General features: G+C 45.3%; 1 protein-coding gene across 2 annotated transcripts in view; it reads right to left on the reverse strand.

Annotated features, from left to right (window-relative positions):
* LOC126522391 (DCC-interacting protein 13-alpha-like) overlaps positions 1–16816 on the reverse strand; it is a 71766-nt gene extending 54950 nt beyond the window's left edge. For both annotated transcript variants that reach the window (XM_050171130.1, XM_050171129.1), the window contains exons 1-7: positions 16400–16816; positions 14102–14200; positions 12063–12122; positions 11170–11244; positions 9884–9971; positions 7336–7377; positions 3225–3337 (exon numbers count right to left, since the gene is read on the reverse strand). In XM_050171130.1, the coding sequence (XP_050027087.1) occupies positions 3225–3337; positions 7336–7377; positions 9884–9971; positions 11170–11244; positions 12063–12122; positions 14102–14200; positions 16400–16453 (531 nt within the window). In that variant the 5' untranslated portion in view covers positions 16454–16816. The remainder of the gene's footprint in view (positions 1–3224; positions 3338–7335; positions 7378–9883; positions 9972–11169; positions 11245–12062; positions 12123–14101; positions 14201–16399) is intronic.
* Positions 16817–24795: the final 7979 nt, after the last annotated feature.

Below are 24795 nucleotides of genomic sequence, written 5' to 3' on the forward strand. Positions count from 1 at the left end.
AAAAAATTTGAGAGTCAACTATTGTTGACATCTATGTAATGCAAAGCGTCGCGCGGATCGTTGTGGCAGGTGACGCCGACAGACGTCAAGCTGGTGGTGCTCCAGTGGTCCAAGATGCATTTTGTTGTTTTCCTACTGCGTGGTGTTTGAAGAGGGCAATGGGAAACCGAGACGAAATCGAGCTGGTGGGTGACGCCGGATGCTGCCAAAGTGAAACGTGATGCCCACGTCGCGCCTTTAGATTATCACCTACTAAACGCGTGCAGTACGCTACCAATGGCACTATGTATATGCACCCTGCACTGTAAAACAGATGGGTGAAGATGCTTATCGCAATGGGTTTGGCGACGATAGCTGCGAATGTGGCTTGTGACGACCGGGGCGGAGATTTGCTGGTACCGAAATAAGAAACTGTGCATGCCGTCGTTTTCATGTGAGATGAGAGGCTATATACTGCTCTTGATCGCGTGCACCTTGTGCCGTTTCTTGTTCACATGGGGTCTTTCGGCTGGAAAACATATATGATCACAGTTTGTAGCAAGGAATGACGGCGCATTTCGGCTATCGCCTATCACAAGCGTGCGCTACGCTTCTGACAGTACTACCCGCTATGAAACAGACAGGCGAAGATGCTTATCGCAATGGGATTGGCGGCGATTTTGTTTGTGCATGTTTCCATCTAACAGCCCTTTCTTTTATGTGGGCGAGATGGCAATGCGCTTCATGTGTTTCATACGTGTCCAACAGTGTGCAGAATGTCCACAATGGTTGTTTGATGTCCTTGCTGGCTGGACAGTAATTAAATGTGTGCATATATATACAGTCGAACCCGACTATATCGAACCCGTTTACATCGAATTATTCTATATATCGAACAATTTCTGGTCACGGTATAGTTACAACGAGTATATATAGCAAAAATTACGCTTACATCGAACAAATATTGCAGTGACTCCCGATATATCGAACGTCAAGCGGCGGAAAAGTGCCCCCAGAAGTTGGCTTTCCCTCGCGGTAGCGGGGAAACCCGGCGGCGCAGCTCCATCAACCGCTCTCCCTACCGTGACCGCACTGCCTAGGGCTGTTCGGGCGAGCCGTCGACACTCCCCCCTGTCGCGCATAGTGAAGTCTATTATCCTTCCTCTTTCTCTATCATCTTTCACTTCCCACTCCCTCTCCCGACGACGCTTCGCCGTGCTCCCTCACGGGTTGCAGAATCAAGCGTCCTTCCTTTCTTTAGATCGCTATCTATCGACACTCCCTAGCAAAAAAATGATCCTGGCCCCCCTACAGCGCTTGCTCAGACAGCCAATCAGAGGCTCTTGTGCACTCTTCGTGCAAGATGGCGAAAGTGCGAGTTGTCTGTCTGCTTCTCTGGTTTATCGTGTTTGCGCCTTGTGGGCCTTCTCCAGCAGTGTTGCCGTGATGAAGCAGCAGAATTCGCCTTTCGTCGTGAAGATCGAAATCACAAATCGCATCGAACGCGATGTCCCAGCAGCGTGCAAGATTCAGAGGAGCACTCTCGGCACGATTAGGGCTAAAGTGGCCAGACTCGCAACCCGGTGCCCATGGCGCCCGACGCGTACGCACGGCCGTGTACGAGGCGTTCTTCCTACGTGCCGGTTTCCGCGTGCTCGGTGATGACTGCAAATTCTGATGAATGCGATGAAGCCGTTGCCGGTGGTGCCGAAGTTTGGAGCGAGCTGTCAAAATTTCAGGGACATTCGAATCAACGGTGGACGAGTTTGTGAGTGCAGATGATGGTGTCGCGACGACGGTAGATCCCGAAATGAAGACTACATCGCCGACATCGTACCGAGCACAAATGAAAGTAGGCACGTTGAGGAAAGCAACTACGGTCCTTTGCCCACATCCTCCGAAGTGATTGGTGCACTCGCATTAGTCCGGTGCTTCAGCGCGAATGCGGAAGGTTGCGGCCTCAGCTGCTCGGACTCTAGACAACGTGGGGAAGTGCGTGCGTTGCAGGCAGCGAAGCAGAAGAAAATGCAGGACTAATTTATGCGAAACTAAGCTAGTTTCGCCAATAAAGTGATTTTATAAATGGTATGTGCTTTTATGACATCCAATTATTTAGCAGCCTTATATCGAATTATGCTCTACATCGAACTGATAGGCGTTTTTTTGCGAGTTCGATATAGCCGGGTTTGACTGTAATAGTAGAACTACGTTCTTTTGCTTGCACTCGCCACATTATAGGCATGATAACAATATTATTGGCATTAGTAGGCATTTTATTCTATCAACAAAAAGTAACCAGATATAGGAGTAAAGAAATCAAAATGCTGTCCCCGTCTTCTTTAGAATGAATTCTTCCTGTCTTCTTTCATGCGAGTGCTCACATCATTTATTGTCATAGCTGCGTAATTACAACATTGATTTCGGCTAGCACATGTCATGTGGAGAAGCCAAACCTCAGGAGAAACGTGAGCTGTGCAGAGAACACGTGTCAGAATATGCGAGTCCATCGTCACCATAGACTTTGTCTGCCAGAGGATGTAAAACAGGCTGAAGATGATGACATATGCCCCCATGTATAGTTGCATGCCAGAATTGTGCACTGGGCCAAGCATATAAAGTGCTGAGGGACACAATGATCCACAGACCACATTGCTATAATCAAGTTGCAAGAGAGTGACTCCTTCAGTCAGAATTGCAGTGCTTCTGGGATCAGGGTGACTATGTTTAGTGACTGTAGACATCTGCATACTTACTTTAGGTTAAGTATTAATGTATGTTTCTGATCAAGAACTATAATGAAAAAAAAAGACATCTTAGACTTTTTCTTCGGAAAGCTGCCAACGAGGATACATGGTTCAACAAGCCAAATACTTATGTCAAGCTCTGTATCCAAGGAAAAAAAGTTAGCTTTCCATAAATGTTTTTGGGCACTCATTGAAGCATCAAAAATTATGTCTGTTACTTTAGACAGCATCAAACACAATGTACTTTAAACCTCAGAATGTTTATGGCACACCTAGATGATTCCTTTAACTCTGCTACTAGAAGCAGTGACCAGTAACACTGTGGAAGATGAATCTGTGGAAAATGAATCTGTGGCCATCAATAAAAGAATGTAGTATCCACAGGCCAATTCTGTTAAAATACCAATTTTTTGACACACTGTCATTAGCACATTGAAGCTCTTCACAGACTAGCAGGCTTGAGTCAGAAAATGATTGTGGTCAGAATGACAATGAACTGACTGTGTGGAATCGGCGGTTTGCCAGGTACAGCTCCTCGCTCAGGTCTAGTCGCTGCCGATCGGTGTCTTTTCGCCGTGACTGCTTGCAGTAGCGTCCCATTGCTTGCTCCCGCTCTGCATTTTTAGAACAGCAGCACATAGTATGTCATTCACGGTAAGCTATGAACATTATCAAGTTTCCAGTATGGGTGCCTCCCTTGTTCATATTGGCCTCAATTAGTATGGCGTGTGATCTGCATAACCATGCGCTTGCTGCTTGCTGTTTTCCTTTCCATGTCAAAAACTTCAAGGCATGAATTTTATGCATAAAGTCATAGTAGTGATGCAACGATATCAGTAAATTGACTATTGATAGTGTAAAAAAGACTATTGATAGTATTGTAATCAATAGTAGTGTGACAGGCCACTTACTTGTTAACAGAGTATGTACTGCTTTTTCAAGATTTACAAAGTTTGGCAAGCCGATTTCACCAAAAGTTTTTTTGATAACTAACTTAACATTCAGTTTGCTTTTTTGGAACTTCTATTTTTCTTTGCAAATGATTTGCATTGTTCTCCTGAACTGTCAAAATCCCAAATATGGCTATTACTAATGTAATACTGAAAACGAGCTACTGTTACACCAGTGAAGCAAAATTAAACAAAACTGTTATTATTTTCAAATCTATTAATGGGATACAAATTGCTTGCAGTACAGTTGAAAACATACAACTGTTTATCCTACACATTTATAACTGCTTTCTTTATGCTCTAGCTGAACCGTGACACATGCAACGTAATCATGCTTTAAGTGCTGACCTCAGATGTTGCAGCTGCTATTAAAGAGGAAGTGAGAAAAACTGGCTGCTAAGGTCTTCAACGATGTTTACTGCAAACTGGAGGTTCCTGGTGGGCCCTAGTATGCACAAGCTCTGCAGTCATAGTGTGGAGAGTACTATTATGAGCAATATAAAAGGGAACACAGGAACGCGTAGAAAACACCCTCAGACCCAGCTATGTGGGTGATACGCAGCGGCCGCCGTCGGAAACAAAGTGGAAAGGGGGACGCTGTTCTAATAACTGTTCGCACTCCAACTATTCGCACTCCCGCCGCGCGTCTGCAAAGTGCGGAACTTCGCATCGCCAGCAGGCGGCGATAACACTGTTAGATATTGTGTCACTGATAACTTATTGCGCCGAATCGTTACAAAAGGTAGCACTGTTCCTGACTTCGATATTGATTTATGGTAGATCTTGTAAATCAGGAAAAAAATGGTCTTTAAGGGTGAGTTCAAAATAAGTTTATTGGCGCTTGCCGAATATTAAAAAGATACTGAAGCAAATGAAATAAGGCAATAGCGTCATCGCAGCTTACGCTCGTCCTTTGTTTTGCTCGTTGGTGGCCTAATAACGCATCATGCCACTGTCGACTTGAACGACGGCCTCCATTCTTTGGGGCAGAGACGCGTAGAGAACCTCGATGGGTGCGGTATCACGCTGAAGGCGCTCCCACTCATGTTCTATTGCTTCCCATAGTTGGTCGGAGTTCGCCAATTCTAGTGACCTCTTCGAAAGGTTCACTTTCATACGGCCCCAAACATGCTCTATAATGTTCATGTCGGCACCCTTCACGCACCACTGAAATTGCATTACCCCTCGCTCTTCCAAAAGGCGCGCCACGCCCTTCGATGTGTGAACAGGAGACAAGTCCTGCTGGAAAAAATAACACCCATCCGGGTGCGGCCCATTCAACACATAGGGGATCATCTGGTGCTCGAGCAGAGTGCAATACGCAGCACTGGTGAACCTCCCATCAATTCTCACCAGTGGGCCTAGGCTTTCGTGGGAGATCGCCCCCCAGACGTTCACAGACATGCGTCTGCTGGCGGCCACCTCCTGGATATTCTGCGGACTAAAGCGTGTGTTTGCGGTCCGCCACACTCTCTTTCGTTGGTCCCAGTGGCTCGAGAACGTGGACTCATCAGAGAAAACTACATACTCCCACTCGCTCTTGCTGCAGCTGCGGTGTTCAGTAGCGAACCTCAGGCGAGCTGCTTTGTTGGCTGCGATGAGCAGAAGTTTCTGTGTGGCGATGCGACTTCGCAGTCCTGCTTCTCTAAGCCTTCGTTGTACCGTGCTGTCGCTCAAGTTGTCCAAGCCAAGAGCACCTCGAACGTCCTTTGCACTTAGAAATGGTTTGTCAATGACGGCAGCCAGCATGCAAAGGTCTTGGTTGTTCATTGTTGATCGGGGTCGTCTGCAGTGTGGCGCATCGTTTATGCATCCTTCGTCTCGGTAAGCCTGGATAATCCGGTTGACTGTTTTCAATGGGCGGCCTGTTACGAGGGCAATATTGCGCTGCGTATAACCTCTTTTGGACATTTCTATTATATCTTCCCGCTGTCTGTTTAAGAGGCACTCGAGGCATCTTGAGGCTGCAAAATCAGAGTTGACTGCTCTGCGTGGGCCACTACAGTGTGCTACATGAATTTTTCTGAACGAACTTCGTGCAACGAAGTCGCATGAGAGACGGTTTATCAATGTTCTTTTTAAAATTTTTTCTTTATTTTATTCCTCCGTCGTCATTGGTTCGAGCGCCGCCGCTGTTCGAGGTGCCACTGACAACGGGGTGCGTCGATTCAAATAAAGAATCGGTTTGAAATACAGGGCAAACTTGGTCTAAGAGTACTATCAAGCGGCTGCGCGAAGAAAAAAAAAAGAATGAAAGAAAAGAAAATGAATCGGTATAAGTCACTGGTGACGATTACCGTCTTATCGGTTGTAGGACGATCGATGACGTAAGCTGCTCCTTTGTAGAAATGCCAGCGTGGTGGGAGTGCCAACAGTTAGTGGCAGAGCGCCCTCCTTTCCCTCTTTGTTTTTCACAGCGCCATCGGCGTATCGCTCCGTGTTTGTTTCGAGGCTGTTTGCCACGCGTTCCTGTGTTCCCTTTCATATTGCTCATGATAGTACATCTGCAGCACTCGGTGACAAGTGCACAGATTGCTATGATCATCACCATCGTTTGCATAGTAATGACCTAGGACTTTGCAGGCCAACATCACCAAGCACGTGTTGAAATGGCCATGTGCAGTATGTTGCATGCGATCTTACACCATTGATAATGCTATAGATAGCTTACTATCGGAAGTTTTTCTTAGCATTCATAGTTCAATAGTGACTCAACTCAGTGACTATTGAATAGTGACTATTTCTCAACTATATATAGTACTACTGCTAATATTCCATCACTAAAGCTTAAGTTACATGGAGTGAACTTTCAGGACGAACTTCGCACAACAAAAAAAGAAGCAGAAGCATGACACAGAATGTTCGCTGGCTCGCGCTACGTGAAAGGAAAAAGAGGTGTAAGCCACCACTAGTTCGCCTACTCACTGTCAGTGTAACCTATGCCTGCTTTGAGACATAGATGCATTTTGTGACTGCCTGTTGAGAAATGTTCAAGCTGCATATGTAACATGGCTGCGGCTCTTTTTTTGCATGTGCGAGAAAGCATGATGCCTGACACTATTTTGCTTCAAGCTCTAGCTGTTGTGGCATGCTGCCCATCGGCACATTCCTTCTTCTTTATTCCCAATACTGAATTCAAATATACCTTCTTTTGCTGCATATAACCTGCCACCATGTATAACTGCACCCCCAATTAGAAAAGCCTAGAAAGAACAAAATAATAATCTGTGCATATAACCTGCGGAAATAACTGCATACAATAATGCTCGCATCTTAGCAAAAACAATTTCCATTTGCAGATGCACAACTCGTCTAAGTCGTATCTCCGGCCAGCGGCTTATCGCTATCGCCACGTGCACTTCGAAACTACTTAACGCAAAATGGTGACTTGTAAAGAGGAGGAGAATGGGCGACCATGAAGGTGGGAAAAGGGAGAGGGTAGGATTACCTAGGAGATAATGAAACTTTGAATGGAAGAGAACCTTGAATTGAAGTGTAGCTTCACGGCAGTGCACACCGCACTGCCTTAAGATGTGGCCTCATGGCAGCACTGCCGTGAAGTTTTGTCGCATTGAAAGTAAGAATCAGCCTATTTTGTGAATGCTAGTGGCAGGAACTGGTCACGATATTTGCCTGCTTTGCATGAGAGTGCATCAACTTACCTGCAGTGGCCTTGTTGTACTGTTCTTCAAGGGTGAAAATTTCTAAAAGCAAGAACGAAAATATAAAATATGATTAAATAATACAAATACCAGTTACCAAACGGCCAAAAGCAACGTGTAGCTATTTGTGGAAGATAATGTAATGGGACAACATTGCTAGACTAGAAACACAGCCTGTGCTGGCTCACAGCTCATGAAAAGCTAGCTAGGGGACCCTCCCAAAAAGACATTGTGTGTGAGGCCATAAGATGAAAGAAGCGAATACTACAGCTTGCCAACCTTTCCATTCTGATTGAAGCATTGATGGAGAAAAGCACACATATGCTGGTGGAACATTTCCCTCTAGTGAAAGTAATAATACAGTCAAACCTCAATAGAACAAATTATCAGATATAATGATGTAAATATAAAATGTGTCTTGCCAATACCATTATAAATAAATAAATATATGTTATAATAAATACAATAGAGCCTCGTCAATACGATTCCATTACACGCAACTTCTCAGTGCCAACATTCACAATTGAGAAAACAAACAGTGACCCCCCAATACAGTTAAGTTCCTTTTTTACTGGTTCCTGGAGGATTACTGGAAAAAATGATATTTCTACACCAACATTCCATACATCACCAAACTGTGATCGTTTACATTTTCGGCCACTAGATCCCAAGTAAACAAGAAAAGGTGTGAGGCATACTTGCCTGTCCATCTCGGGTAAAAAATGCTGGTGCGCACTCAGTTCCCCATTCCGGTACCAGCATATCTCCTCCTAGGTCATTCAAGCTGCATTCACAGCTATTGTTGCCAACCCTTACTGCAATAAGCACTTTCACCTATCGGTTTCAGAGTGCGTGGGGTGTATTCCTGTAGGAAGCGTAGTGCACACTTCAAATAGGCATTAAAACAAGCCTGCCGGCATTCCCTGCTGCAGGTTGCATAGTAAGCGTCATGTTTCGCTCTGGCGGTATAGAGGCATCATATTCCAGCACCGACCACCAGCCCAATTTTGTTTCAGTTTCCTGACACCGCTTCAAATTTAAAACACTACGCAATAGGAAAACAACACAGCATATCTTGCGTAATAATTTAAGTCCCACCAGCTCGAAGCATCTCCGCATCTCATGCCGCAGTGATCTGCTCCGACTGGGCCCATCAAAACTTCCCGCCAAAATTCCTCGCTTGAACAAGTTGCTTACCCAGGCTGAATTTGAGGAGCGCAAACGTAAGCTTGCCGAAGCTACAAAAACGGCACAGCATATCTCCAGTCTCTTGGGCCCAACCAGCTAGGTGTGCATCGGCATCTCGTGCTACAACAAATCCAGCAACATTTCGCATCGCCTATACGTCAACCACAGTTGAACGTGTCAAATTTTTTAGTGTCTTTCGAATGTATGCTTCCCCAGTTAGTATGCCTTTGGGTAGGGTAATTTGGTAATTAGGGTAGCTGGAGATCACTGGGAGAGGCCTTTGTTTTGTAGTGGACATAAAAAAAAGGCCGCTGCTGTTGCTGGTATTTTTCCTTGTGTTTTGTTCCCCAAGACGTATGAATGAGGTTCTACTGTATTGTAATGAAGGTATTTTCGTGTCAGATGCAGCTTTGCTACAAGGACATTTGACTATATACTACTAACAGGTGAATCTTTTATATCACAAAGTCACGGTCTGACTGTGCGCTATAGGGAACATCCTCCAGATTACTTTTGACTTCTTGGTGTTGGTGTGCAAATAGCAGTTTTTCAGATCGAATCAAATATTGGATTCTTTTCAGATAGCTTTTGAATTACAAAATCTGTTCTCGCCATAAACATAAAACAATGTAATGTTCATTTCCCAGTTGTACTGCTCACAATGTTACTAATTTTCTGTAATTACATTGCACATAATAAAGCATTGTTTAACAAAAGCACAACTGGAGCATAGAGATAAATAATAAGCTTAGTATTTGCATACTCAGAACTCACTGGTGTGTGCAAATGATAGCAGTTTAGCCAGAAAACTCAGTCTTCCTGAGCATTGTAGCATACTCCACTATGCAACTTCTCATATTTTATGTCTAATATGGCCACCTGGATGAGAATTATTGCACCATTGCTCAGTTTATGAATACAGTTGTCAAATTAAAACATTCAAGAACTATTAAAGAAATATTGGTAGTTACAAATAGTGCATATTCAATTCAAAGACCCAATCAAATAGGGCAATATTCAAAAGTTTCGAGTGTTCACACACCCCAACTACCTGGCATCTTATTTATTTATTTATTTATTTATTTAGTGCATCTCAAAATCTCACAAAGAAACCTCTCAATTATGGTTGAACAATGGTTGAACAAGGGAAAGTTCAATGTAATGCTAACATTTCAAAGGGTCTTCATTGATGCAAGTCCCCATGTTGCAATGTTAGCTCCAGGCTAAGGCTTCTCCTGTTCACCCACCATTTATTAAATTGAGTCTCCGTTTTCAAGCGACATCTACGTCATTTGGGCCTATTATTATTGTTTTTGAAACCTCGAGTGGAATACATGCATTCCCGTAACACAAGACTTGCCTCTGAGGTCGGACTCCAGAAACCTGGAGAGAGGGTAGACCATGCCGTCCCCTATGTGGGCACTGCACATTTGATGCCACGAGCTTATCTGCAAAAGGACAGCAGGGGGATGCATCGATCAGGCGGTATCACTGGCGCACGTCTGTCTTAATGCACATACAAGTTGGCTGAATACGAAATAACTAGTATTTATAGTATTGTATTGGCTCCCTTTCAATTAATCGGGTATTGGTTCAACCGAGCAAGAAAACTGAATAAGAAATTTCACCAACTGTTTCTGAGTGACCGTTTTCTAATCTAAGTGAACTGTCATTTTCCAGTGCTTACTACACTGCTACCAGCACAAATGTTGCCCAATGTGTTACTAAACTATCACATGCTAAACTCTTCACACTCATTAGGACAATATGCTTGTTTGTAGGCAATTGTAAGTGAAAAAGGAATTGTGCAGGAAGAACACTAGACTAACACGTTGACTATTTTCTGCTTCGCTATCAGCAATTTTAAACAATCATGTTTGCCAAGCGACATTTTAAAACGTGGGTGCACTTACAAATTTTGCCTCCAACATTTTCTTTTCTTCCTGGACCGAATGTGATGCAGTAGCGCCATATTTTCATGATGTCATATTTTGCAGCTCGTCCATAAGTGTGCTCTTTTTTTTAATGATAACATGCTTTCTAAGCAAAGTGTGCCACAATGTAAGTCACATGCAAATGTTTTTTTTGAAGAGTTCCAACCTTTAAAGATAATGAAAATTGTTTTGTATAACAAATACAAATAACAAAACCCCACATCAAGAATTATTTTGTACAACTATTTTGCTTAGTAGATTACTGCTGCAGCTCATGCCACCAACGACATGAGAAATTGCTCCCTGTTTATTTCTACATAATGTTAAGCTAATTTCTGACACACAATATGTACTTCTACAGTGTGTACATTTATTTGCTCTGCAGCTTTACACTTCTGTTGACGACCATAAGCTTTTTATAGAATAGATGTTCTTCACAGACCCCCCCTTCCTTTTTTTAAGCTTTGCTGACAATTTACTTTTCTGAGCCTCCTTCTGTACTATGTTACCTTTGCATTCCATGTAACATTCCACATAAACTTAAAACGTTCCAGACAACACTGTAGACTTTCGAAATTCGGAGATGTACTGTGCTGGGTACCCACAAACTAGTGAAAATGTTTCATTCATAAAATGTAAGAAAGACTAAGCATAGAGGAAAAAATCTACGGTTTTACAGCATAACTAGAAAAGGGGTAGTAGTGCCTCCTACCTCTTCTAGGCTGCAGGAAAGTTGCCTGAGTGTTGACCGGAGGATGCTATCCGGATCTGTGTCCAGAGGAAAGTCCTGCACATTGACGTCCCAGTCCACTCTCAATCATGGTTTACTGGACACAACCAAGCACTGTGGCCACTCTAGCAGATTTTCTGCTACATCTTTTAAGCTTCTTCGGTGGCATAAATGTCTATTTAGCCAAAAGAGTATTTCGAGTGAAATTGCTGTCAACAAATGCTTACCAGTTTCACAAAAACAATTAATGCATAATGAACATTCTGTTATTTTTGGTGGCCTGTTTACAAGAAAACAACAACGTTGACAACTGTTGCAGTAAAATGTCTGTTGGTAAATTTTTATTCTACAAGACAAAGAGTGTTTCGTGAAAGGTGTCCAACTGGCATTTCACATTTGGCACAAGTAAATTATGCAGCATAACAAAGTTGAGAGGTCTTAGATGTGTCTTTTCAGAATTTGTGGGTCTGCCAGCTAAACTATTCAAAAATTACTTAATAGAGCTTGCCTACTTCATCTGATCTTAATTCTTGTCAAAGTCTTTCTTAGTGAACTTTTGGTGAATCTGCGATAATGTTTATTAGGTATTGAATTTGGTTTTAGTAGAATTACTGGGAGAAAGAGAAGGCAAGAGTGGCATTGCACGCATGTAATCACATATGCACAATGTCTCACCTCCTGAGCTAGTGTAAAGTGCCACACTATCGTTTCATGGCTGCACAGGTTGGCATACCCACTTATACTCGTTTCAAAGGCATAAGTATGAGTGAGTAACGAAGTGTGCGAGTAGTCGTGAGTATGAATGTGTCTGTGCTTGGCTGCTAAGCAAAGCTGCTATGTGCCTACTACAGAAAAGATGCATGTTGTGCCCTTACCTGAGAGTCATACTGCCTCATATGGAACGCCAAGCTTGCTGTGGCATCCGCCAGTTCCTTCTGCAAGTTATGAAGCAGTTGCCAAAAGAATCAAGACATGCACAAGAGCACGTAAGCCACCATATAAGTAGATGAAAAAATTGCACACGTTATTAGCATGGCAGGAACAGCAGTGGATAATGAAAATGAGTGACACAAGGGTGTCCTTGAAACACAAGTAAAACAAAAAACAATATAAGAAATGCAATACCACACACACATGTACAAACACACACACGTACACATACACAAAAGACAGCTGATGACTAGTAACTACATTCATGAAGAAACTTTTTAATTATTCATTTTTGCCTATTCTAAGCAAAAAATTATGTTCTGGCAAGAAAATTTTAATAGATCAGTATGAGTGATTTATAAGAAGTGCTGTGCACAAAGTGCAAAAATGACATTACTTCTGAAGAAAACTTGCACATTTGCTTCCTAATGAGCACATGCACATTATGTGATGTTCATAGCACTTCAATAGTAGGCTTGTTGACAGAACCAAATATGCTGAACACATGCTTGAGGACAAGATCCAGTAATGACATTTTAAGCTTTCATACTAAACTTCCATTTTAAGGAACACTGCAACATTGAGTGCTTCATGTAAAAAAGATTAATAAATAACTTTTACAATTTTGAGTTTGTTGCTTGTACATTTTCATTATCAACATATAGAAGACTTAGCACTGGTGCAAAACTCTAAAATCTAACTCTGTCATTGTTGTCTTGTCGATCGTGGAGTTCTCCACATAAAGTGTCGAATTATTTTACTGTGTGAAACTGTGTGTGCTGTTTGTACAGCTTGTAATTGGTGGGTGATAGCCTTGCCAGCTGAAGAAGTGCAACATTTCCCCCCTCCCCCCATACTTCAAGAACTTCAAAAAGTCATAATTGAAAGCGCATGCAACTTATCTGAATGTTAATACATACAGACAGTCTGCATATGCCTGGTTTTTTAACCTGAATTTTAACAATACATCTTCTCTAATTGAAGGATTTGTCAATAAGGCAGCAGCTAAGCAGGATCTGTTACTGCTACGTTCAATTTGTCCTTCAGACCTTATGCCATAAAATCTGCTTAAAATGAAACACCAAGAGGTAAAGTGCAAGCCACACATAATGCTTTCACAACGGTTGTCACTGTGATATGATGCACAGTTAAAACAGCAGCTGAAGAATAGTTGTAGGCTACTTGAGAGTAATGTTCTTTTCTATCACTTTCATCACTAAGCATAAGAAGAGCATGATTTTTGATTATGCTAGAGCCTAACCATCTATGTAGAGCTATATTTCAGTGTTTAATCTACATTGCAGAAATTGTATTCCAACAGTAAAACCTTCAACACAATGTAAAAACAGCACATCAGATATGAAGTTCATTGACACTAACTTGAATGATGGGCACTACAATTTTTGGAGAAAGGTAAACTAATGGACAGTGATCATCACACACATAAATATAGGTTGGTGAAAGAGACTCAATGCTCTAGTTTCTCATCTTCAGTGCAGTTCCACTCTACATTCAACGTGAACACAGCCCATATGAGTTATGGAAAAAAAAAAATAAAGAAAATTTCTGGCAGAAACCAGCTACAATAATTGTCTAAGGCTAAGTTATGCAAGAGCCCTATTCACACAACACACAAACTTTATTCAACTACGATTACAACCGATTGAGCAGATCAAGGTAGTACGCCCATTTGGCTTTGTTGCTTTTGCAGCCAAACGCATTGTGCGTCGATATTGTGATGGCACAATGGCGGCAGTGTTATTCCGCTCTACGGTTGCATGTATTGTGCATGCCTTCTCAACTGTTGACGCAACACCAAGGATACGCACTCGCTTACCATGCTGCAGGCCCAAAGTCGATTTTTTGTAGGGAGCAGATTTTATTCATTATTTTTATGTGGTCATCGTATCAAGGCCAGATAGATCAAAACAAGGTAGGGTGGCTAAAGAAATATTCTCTAATTTAAAATGCAACAGACGCTCACCTCGGCGTTCCATATGCGGTTGGCATGCTCGTACATCACTCTGACATATTTGTCAAGGTGGTGAGCATCTTGCTCGAAGAGATGGACCAGAGACCGCGTCTGCACAAGCCATCAATGCAAAAATAACCACCATGAAAGCATGCAAAAAGTTCTGTGGCCTATAGGTAGAGCATCGGGCAGTATGACAGTTCTGTCAACATATGCTTGCTGATGCTGATGAAACTTAAATCTTGTAGCGGCTGTTCTGTGACAAGTTTGCTATTTAACCTGATGTGTAAAATGTTGTGCATTTAACATCATTTTTTCTGATACAAATTGTTAAATTACCTGTCTTATTTATCTAATTAACTTTGTGCATTATTTCTTTTGTACTTGCAGCAATATGGTAATTCATTTATTTTTACCCTCTGTGAAATTCTGGATTGTAGGCTTCTGTGTATCACTATGCATTTTGTTACAACTGACATAATATGAACTGGCTTAATTTGTTCATATTTCTTTATGTATACATGCAGTGGCGGAGCTAGGTCGTCTGGCACCCGGGGCCCATAGGTCTTCTGTCAACCCCCCCCCCCGGGTGTAGCCGGCGGAAAGAGGGGTGTCTTCAGAAGTATATGACACCCCCCCCCCCCTCCACTGGCCCCTTGCACCCGGGGCCCACGGCCCCCCCTGTTGCTACGCCACTGTATACATGTACTTCCAGGCTGGTAGATTTTACAGCAAAGCCTACTCCAGCAATACTTTGATTTGTACATCATTGATGTACAAGGACATGAAATTAAATATAAACAGGAAGAGCGTATTCCATGTAGATGTTTCTAACCTTCTATTGTAACCACTTTTGGTTGTGTTCATATCTCTTCAACACAGCTGTTATATACAGTGGTGTACTTGCTTGCACATAGCTTTTTTTTTTTCTTCTTTTTTTCAGAGCAACAACGTGCACATATGTACTGAGTCAAGCCATATGCAGCTCATTCAAGTGCTCGGTGCAGAACATCTACAACTCATCGGAAGCTGTCGCCTCAGGCAAGACAAAGGAGCTTCCCATGAACATGGATAGCAGAGAGCTGTTATGTACTTTTTTCTGTGGAACAAAGCATTTACAGCTTAACTGTCTCGAAGCCAGTAATGGATACTTGTGGCTTCAGTTCCTCCATGTTTAAATTTTCTGCATTAAATGTTAGTCAGCCCTTGTGTCGTGTGGTCTTTAATTCTGTTGTCTACTTTTCTGACTGCAATTTCAACACGAATTTCTGGTCCAGATATTGCTGTGAAAATTGTAGCAAAATAAACTGCTTCAAATGTAACTCATGCGAATTCTGGATGGTAGCCTGTCGGTTCACTCATGAATGCTAACCATTAGGCACCATGTGCAATATATATTTTTGTGTGCAAGTACAAGAAAAACATTGCTATCATTTTTCAAGCTCCATAATCTGGGCAAAGTGCAGTTTGAAATGTCAACTGTTGATAACCTCAGCACCAGATCTATGACCCTGCCCTCTCAGAAGTCACTTCTTAAGTACAATTGCAAAGCAAAGATCGTTAATTATGAAAGGACTTGTTTACTGCCTAAGCATGATAAAGTGGTGCATTTAGGTGTTTTCCTAAACCTGCAAATGCCGGGTCTTAGAGCTACAAACTTAAACGAATGTTAGCAATGGTGTAACCATCTGAATGTCATTGCGTTCCTTCACAGCAAAAGCATTATTTACTGTTAGTTTACTTAGTTGACGGACAGCTCTTCCTCCCTCTCTGCTGCAACCGTTACTAGATATTATCGCAAGTAATTGCAACGTTCCCTATTGTAGCGGAGATCTACACAGGAACCGTACCGCTGACAAGCAGAGTGCGAAGTGCGGCACTTCCTGCCACGCCTGAACAATGCAAATACGATAACATATTTTTGTCTTTTTTTTTTATTCTACAATCACGCGTTTATTGTCGACTACCCTGCCTATTCCTTGCACGAAGAAAAGTCTTTGCGAGAGCTACTGTAGATGTGATGCCGAGGCCAATCACGTCGTCCTCTTCGGCGCCAAAGCGAAGGACACGGCGCGTAAATAAAGGCGAGTGGGCTTGGCACGAACTAGAAATGCGTGCGCGCCAGGCAGAAGCGAAAGTACAGGGTGACCGAGCTGGCCAGCTGTTATGAGCTCGCGAGAAAATATGCGGGAATCACACTGAGACAGAAAAGGCGAGGGATTAACATAAAAACGATGCTACTGGCGGGCACGCCCACGAGATATTAGAATCGCAAAGGCCTGGGAACATTGCTGATTGGCAATCACCAACCTGCGGATTATCCTCCAGCGCGTCTTCCAGATGAAGAGCTTCTGGTCCCTGCATCTTGGGGGTAAATGAAAGCAAACACTAGCGGCAGCGTGGTGGGCGCCAGCGACGATATGGATCTTTCTCACAGGGCACCGTGATGTTGCCGGGCTATCGCGAATGTTGGCACACGCGCGCACACCTGCTTGTCGACCAGGGACTCGATCACCGCGCAGGGTCGCCACCCATTGGTGACAGAGCGAATCCCCGTACAGCTGCTGTCGAAGCGGCGCGCGGCTCCGAGTGACGGCTGGTTGGCAGCAATCGCCCCCTTTACCCTGGCTTTGCACAGCGAAACTTGTCTACGGAATTACGCGCACAGATTTCACTGCTTCGCCCCTGCAGACAAGCAGCATCCTCGCAGAGCAGCCACTGACAACAGCTGGCTCATCGAACGGATTGGATTGAACGAACATTCATATTAACTTTCGGCAACGCGCTAGTTTCGGTTTTGCTTTGGAAAGGTGCTCGCCGAGCGGTTTGCGACGTTTTTTCACGTGCTGCTGTGCTTGTTGCAGTAAAATTGAACCGGAAGAGGTAGAACCGTTAGGCTTTGATTATGGACGGCCAACTAATGTTGTCGAAAATGACTAATCCCTCAGTCGTTTACCTAATTTTCTATCTACGGAAGCTCCGCTTACGGACGTTGCGGCACTAGAATTAAAAGCAACGACACGCCGTACAAAGGGAGGAGTCCCAAAGTGGTCGTAAACGAGTGTGGCTTTAGAATCAGTGGATCAGTAGAAAACTATGTGTGAAGGCTATGTGATTGCGACTTTATAAATCGAATATATTAAAGGGACTGACAACCAATTTTCATGGTGCCTATATCTTTTTAAGGCAATGGAATGCTTACGGGTCAGAGTGCCTAATCATTAAGTGGTAACGCGGAAAAAGCTGTCGAACATTTTTTTATCACAATTTTTCGACCTGCAGTGAGGATGTAGTCGTTCACTGGAAGCATGCTGCAAACAGTGATAGGTGTTATGAGCGCCATAGCGATTATACGCCGGCATTAGTGAGAGGCAGACGACAAGTGTAGCCGTATCTGTGATAAAGTATTATTTTGTTTATCAAGCCGATGTTCCTGTGATTAATGTTTTGCCAAGTGATAAAATATTTCTGCAATAATATCTACGTGTTTTCGTGGTTTCCTATAATACTGCTTTGTTATTTAACCAGTAAAAACGAAACCAATCGGATCAAAAACGAAACGACGCTTTTACACATGATACGCAGTTCAGCGCCAACGTTTTGCTGCAGCCATGCGTGCGCTTTTGATTTCCGAAGCAAAGGATAAAGCACAAGTGTATAATAATATAGCAACGGCAATTTTAAGCAACAATTATGTTGTACTTAATAACAGCCGACTTACGTAATCTCATAGACTACATTCGAAGTACCAAGATTTCACCGCCAGGCCTCGCAACTTACGGTTTTCGAGATTTTCTTTGCCAATGTAAAATTATAATTCCTACTTAAATCGCGAACAGGGTGCTGGATTCTATCACTATAAATCATGGTCATTTAATTTCCATCAACGTCTCACAACACATTCTGGCCAGTTGTCAGTCCCTTTAAGTTCTAATGCGTACCAATACACCAGTGAAAACACACTGTCCGCAAGGCATTCACATCGTGTCCCAATTTCTCCACTGCGCTGTTTTGGAGACAAATAGGAAATCCGCAGGACATGCAACTTCGAATATCCTATCGAGGACGTACGTCCGAAGTATATTGTATCTGGACCTTTCTTTCGGACCGCACATGGATTGGTAATGCCAGAGGGTACTTTCAGTTTTCTCGTGACAGAATCACGTTTTTCGCATTGCAATTAAGCCGACCATGTAATACGTCTGCCGCTCAAGCGTACATCTTGCAGCTGCCTAACGTTTTCTTTATCTTTTTTTGGGGCGCAATTTAACTGGAGGACTTCACATGGTTCAACCACTTGCGCATGGCGGAAAGCCTAGAAGGAAGCGTACACTGCATGCCAGGCATGTCGCTATCAAGAACAACTCAAAGTTTCGTTCGGCCATATATGACATCATCACTCCCGGATGCAAATAGCTAATCAATTTTGCTGCAATAGCTAAACACCTTTTGCTGCCTTTGTTATTTACGTATGTATATGTTTCTTACCCACTCCCCTCTGTAATACTTCGGTCTTGAGGGTACAATAAAATTAAAATAAATAAATAACAATGGACTGCTGTTGCAGTATTATCGCCGAGCCGTTCAAGCGATCACTCATCGGGTCGAGGGAAAGGCCACTGAATTGAGTGCGTGAAACAGCTTGATATTCTCGCGGCTAAAAGATGGCGGAATGTTTTCGCCTTTCTCATTATTTCATTGTTTATTTCGATATCTCAAAGTGCTGCCGCTGGAAAGACCCCACAGATATATTTTCAACGATCTACGTTTCACAGCCATCCCCCAAAATATCCATAATTTCAATCAAACCCAGCAATAACCGTTGAAACCATAAGCAATATGAATGTCACCCGTTACCTCTTCTTGTTTCCCCCCTTAATTACACAGCGCTTTCCATGCAAAATTGGCAACGGGAAAAAAGAGCCGCAAGAACTTGAAAAGTTTAGCGATCTACTAATGGAGAGAGCCGGATGCAACAGCCAAACAGGAAGGAAAAGCAAAAATTAACGAATTTACCCGTTGTTTGTGAAAATACTTATGCACGAAAATCATTTTAAAACGCCACCGGAAGTGGAGAATGGTTCCCTGTATTTTGAATGACGCTTCTACAGTTATCATTCGAGCCGCCTGACGTAGTCACTTCTCCGCTGGGCTTATGTGGGTGTTTTTCTAACCTTCCGCGGTGGGCGCAGTACGTATAGAACCGCAGCGTCCTGCGCTGTACGCGGTTCTCCGGGACTGGCGGCCACGCTTCATTACGCAAGTTCCCAAATAACAATACGAGTCGGTTTTGGCACCTAACTTGGTAGAGCAGTAAACGATGGATACAAAAGGACTGTGATTGTTCCGCAAATATATCTTTGTCAATAATTCTTCCAGAGCTAATTAGAAAGAAAAACACTACTAGAAATCTTCATTTTATGCTTTCGTTTGTTTACTTGTTCTTGGTTGGGTCCTTCCTGCGTTTCTTTCCTGCGCGAGTCAATTTGATGCGATTCCTGGTTTACCAAGTAAAGGATGCGTGTATATCACAGGCGTACTTGTGAGATACACCTTATTTCCTTTCTGTTTTGCGGGTTCACGCGGTTTTATAGCGAACGGTGGGAATTATTAACGTTTGTACTAGTAAAAGTACACCCACCCCTCCCCCTCATGTGCACAGAAAGTTACCTTGGGGGGAAAGTTACCAACGCGGCAACAGCAGGTAGGGCTCAGCCAGCGAGCGAACAGGGTACGAGCCACGCGATGGCAATGGGGCTTTTCAGCCTGCCGATCTTCTTCGTCACAATCACCCCCGGAATTGAAGAGTAGCCATCCTGGCGACCTAGGAAGAGGTGGGCGGATCGTAGTACTGCTTCAGCCGGTCAATGTGTACAGTCTCGCGCCCTCGTCGACGGAGATCGGGAGATGGCGATACGGGTTCGACCACGTAGTTCACTGGTGATGTTTGTGCAACCACGCGGTAGGGCCCGTGGTACTTCGGGAGGAGCTTGGACGAAAGGCCAGGAGCAGCAACAGGCGGGACCCAAAGCCACACGAGTGAGTCGACGGGGAAAGGGTGAGGGGGAGGATTGAGGTCGTGGCGCTCTTTTTGGCGGCACTGTTGAGCAGACGTCAAAGAACGGGCCAGTTGTCGGCATTTCTCGGCGTGCTGAGCAATCGCAGAAACAGGTGAGCATTCAGCAGGGTCCGGCCGGTACGGGAGAACAGTATCAATGGTGCTGGAGGGATGGCGGCCGTAAAGCAGGAAGAATGGCGAGAATCCGGTAGTGGCTTGAGAGGCAGTGTTATATGCGTAAGTGACGAACGGAAGTACAAGATCCCAGTTGGAGTGGTCAGATGCAACATACATTGATAGCATGTCACCAAGAGTTCTGTTGAATCGTTCTGTTAAGCCATTGGTCTGTGGATGATAAGCAGTAGTAGTGCGGTGAATAATTTGGCATTCAGATAGGAGTGACTGCAGGACGTCTGAGAGGAATACGCGGCCCCGATCGCTCAACAGTTCGCGAGGGGCGCCATGGCGGAGAACGAAGTTGTTTAGTATGAACGAGGCGATGTCTTTTGCTGATGCAGCAGGCAAGGCGGCGGTTTCGGCATACCGTGTCAGATGATCTACGGCCACAACAATCCATCGGTTGCCAGCGCGAGTAGATGGAAGAGGCCCGTATATATCAATGCCGACGCGGTCGAATGGTTGAGCTGGGCAGGGAAGTGGTTGGAGAGGTGCGGTGGAGAGATGCGGGACACATTTGCGTCGCTGGCAGGCAATGCAGGAGCGCACGTATTTGTGGACGAAGGTGTACATCCCTCGCCAATAATATCGTAGGCGAAGCCGTGTGTAAGTTTTTGACACTCCGCCGTGACCACACTGCGGGTCAGAATGAAAAGCGGAGCATAAATCTTGTCGTAGGTGGCGAGGCACTACTAAGAGCCACTTGCGGCCGTCATGTTGGTAGTTGCGGCGGTATAAAAGTCCGTCGCGGATTGTGAAATGCTGCGCCTGTCGGCGTAACGCTCGAGGTGCCGAAGTTGCCGGAGGATTTGATAAAAAGTCGAATATCATGACGATCCATGGGTCTTTTCGTTGCTCCGATGCCATGTCCAGGATGTCAAGTGGTGAGATGTCATGTCTATAAGTAGAAGTGCTGCTGTCTGAAGTAACTGGGTAGCGCGAGAGGGCATCGGCGTCAGAGTGTTTGCGTCCAGAACGATAGACGACACGGATATCGTATTCCTGGATTCGGAGGGCCCACCGAGCGAGGCGGCCCGACGGGTCTTTTAGGTTGGACAACCAGCAAAGAGCGTGATGATCCGTCACCACGTCAAAGCGTCGACCGTAGAGATATGGACGAAATTTTTGAAGAGCCCATACGATAGCTAGGCACTCTTTTTCTGTGACTGAGTAATTGGTCTCAGGTTTCGTGAGGGCACGACTAGCATAAGCGACGACGTATTCGGCATTAGTGTTCTTGCGTTGTGCGAGCACGGCACCAAGGCCGACACCACTGGCGTCAGTATGAAGTTCTGTAGGTGCGCTTGGATCAAAATGGCGCAAGACTGGCGGAGACGTGAGGAGGTGACGAAGAGTCGTAAAGGCATCATCAGAGGCTTCCGACCAACCAGAAAGTTCATTGTCGCCTTGAAGAAGTTGGTTAAGTGGTGCGATCACTGTAGCGAAATTGTGAACGAAACGTCGAAAATAGGAGCATAGGCCAATGAAGCTGTGCAGTGCTTTCAAATTAGTGGGCTTCGGAAATTCGGATACGGCGCGAAGTTTATCAGGATCAGGAAGAATGCCTTCTTTGGAGACAACGTGGCCTAATATAGTCAGTTTTCGAGCTGCAAATCGGCACTTTCTTAAGTTAAGCTGGAGACCAGCATTCCGGAGACAGGTCAAAACTTGATGTAAACGCCGAAGATGGGTCGGAAAATCAGGGGAAAAGACGACAACGTCGTCGAGGTAGCAGAGGCAAGTATGCCACTTTAGGCCGCGTAGGATGCCGTCCATCATGCGTTCGAAGGTGGCGGGTGCATTGCACAGACCGAACGGCATCACAGTGAATTCATACAAGCCATCTGGTGTTACAAATGCGGTTTTAGAACAGTCAGCGTCCGCCATGGGCACCTGCCAGTAGCCAGAGCGGAGATCTAAGGAGGAAAAGAACTCCGCTCCTTGCAAACAGTCAAGTGCGTCGTCAATACGTGGCAACGGGTATACATCCTTTCGGGTAATCTTGTTAAGCCTTCGATAGTCGACGCAAAATCGTATGGAGCCGTCTTTCTTTTTAACTAGGACGACTAGGGATGCCCAAGGACTACTAGAAGGCTGGATGACACCGCGATTGAGCATATCGTTCACCTGGTCATTGATAACGCGTCTTTCAGTCGCCGATACTCGGTAGGGACGCTGTCGAATTGGTGCGTGGCTCCCAGTGTCGATAGTGTGCGAAACAGTCGTTGTGCGGCCGAGTGATGTTGCTTGGCAATCAAAGGAGGAAGAGAAGCCTTGGAGCAAGCGAAGAAGTTCGTCGCGCTGCGTCGTCGTAAGGTCACTGGCAATAGCTGGCGTAAAAGAACCCGGTAGGGACTGTGGACGCGATTCCTCGAGAGCAGCAATATAAGTGGAGTCGTCCATCGTGTCAAATATTGAAGATGAAGTCAGTGGCTCTGCTCTGCCAAGGCTTTCACGGCGGCGTAAAGTAATTGGTTCAGCCGATGGGTTGGAGACGCACATGAGAGAGGCGCCAGCTTTGAACTCGAGGACGGCGAACGGCAGTGGTAGTGAACGGCGGCGAACTAAGAGTTCAGACGGAGCGAAGAGTACTGTGCCGTCATCTACATAGTCACAAGAGATACTGACAAGGGTGGAAGACCAGGCAGGTATAATGGTGTCTTCTGAAACAGAGATTTTGCGGCAATGGTCCTTATGGTCAGTGATAATATCAGTCGAAAACTGAAACAGCTCGATTTCGGCGCGGGCGCAGTCAATGATCACATGATGTGTGGAGAGAAAGTCCCAACCTAATATGACGTCGTGTGAACATGATGGCAGCACGACGAATTCTATGATATAGAGGACGTCCTGAATGACGACACGAGCAGTGCAGGCGCCGGATGGCTCGACGTGCTGCGCGTTGGCAGTTCGAAGAGACAGTCCAGAAAGCGGTGTCGTCACTTTTCCGATCTTGCGGCAAATACGGGCATCTATCGCTGAAAGTGCAGCGCCGGTGTCGACAAGTGCTAGCGTCAATGTTCCTTCTATTGCGAATTCAATAACGTTCTTCGGGGAAGTGTGAGGCCTTATACATTTCGCTGGCACCGCAGTTCTCGCCTCCTGAACTGCGATATTTAGTTTTCCTGGCGCAAAGGGCTCCGACGCCGGTGCATGGGTGAAAGCGAGCGGCGGCGAGGAGAAGGTGAACGGCGAGCAGCGGAGAATGCGGTGTCGACAACAGGAGGAGAGTCAAAGGTGTCCGAATAGTTGCGGCGTTGGTGGAAACGTGGCGCATATGGACGCACATTGTTGGGGATGTTGGGGGTAAGGAGGCGACAGTGACGTGCTACGTGTCCAGCACGGCCACAATAAAAACAAATCGGCCGATTATCTTCCGTGCGCCAATGGTCTTGAGGTCGTGCATACTGCACCAGTGGCCGGACCGGAGCGGATACGGGCGGGCGCAAAGGCGGGCGAAGGGGACCGTAGGTCTGTGGTGCAGGCCTCGAAGCGACTTCGGCGTACGTCAGGGGAGCGGCAACCGGAGCCTGCTGGAGAGAAGGTGGAATGTGGTCGGCTACCTGCGCCTTGATGACAGATTGGAGAGCGGGCGCCAACGGAGAATTCGACTGGCCGTGTGTGAGGGCAATCAGAGAAAGCTGACGAGCCACCTCTTCACGGACGAACTCCTTGATCTGTAGCAGTAGCGACGTATTATCCGGGGAAACCGCCAAGCTCGACATTGAAGTCGCCTGAGGAGGAGATTGGCGGGTGGCTAGGCGTTGTTTGCGGAGTTCGTCGAAGCTTTGGCAGAGACTGACGAGTTCAGAGACTGTCGCCGGATTTTTCGCCAACAGCATCTGGAAGGCGTCGTCTTCAATGCCTTTTGATATGGCGGATCTTCTCGGCATCAGCCATTGTGACGTCAACGCGGTTGCACAGGTCGACAACATCTTCTATATAACTTGTAAATGTCTCCCCGCACTGTTGCGCACGACTGCGCAAACGTTGCTCGGCGCGAAGCTTGCGAACGGCGGGGCGCCCGAATACCTCCGTCACGTTAGTTTTGAAGGCTGGCCACGTCGTGAGATCACGTTCATGGTTGCGGTGCCACACGCTGGCGACACCGCTCAAACAAAACGATACGTAATTCAGTTTTTTGGTGTCGTCCCAGTGGTTGTGGATGCTCATCCGGTCGTAATCAGCGAGCCAGTCTTCTACGTCATGGTCTTCGGTACCGCTGAAGATGGGTGGGTCGCGTTGACGCAGCGGGCCGGGGCAGACCACGCTAGTCACCGGGGCAGCGGGTTGTGGTTGCGGTGATCCTTCTTCCGGCATAATGAAGACAGGCTGCAGTGTCCGGTTGCGAAGTTCCAGAATTCCGGTTGTACCCCGCACCTCCACCAATTGTAAAGGGGGTTTATTCGGGTCGTAGAGAAGCAGCGACCAACAGCAGGTAGGGCGCAGCCAGCGAGCGAACAGGGTACGA

This window comes from Dermacentor andersoni, chromosome 6 (genome assembly GCF_023375885.2).
Source record: "Dermacentor andersoni chromosome 6, qqDerAnde1_hic_scaffold, whole genome shotgun sequence".
Taxonomy (NCBI): domain Eukaryota; kingdom Metazoa; phylum Arthropoda; class Arachnida; order Ixodida; family Ixodidae; genus Dermacentor; species Dermacentor andersoni.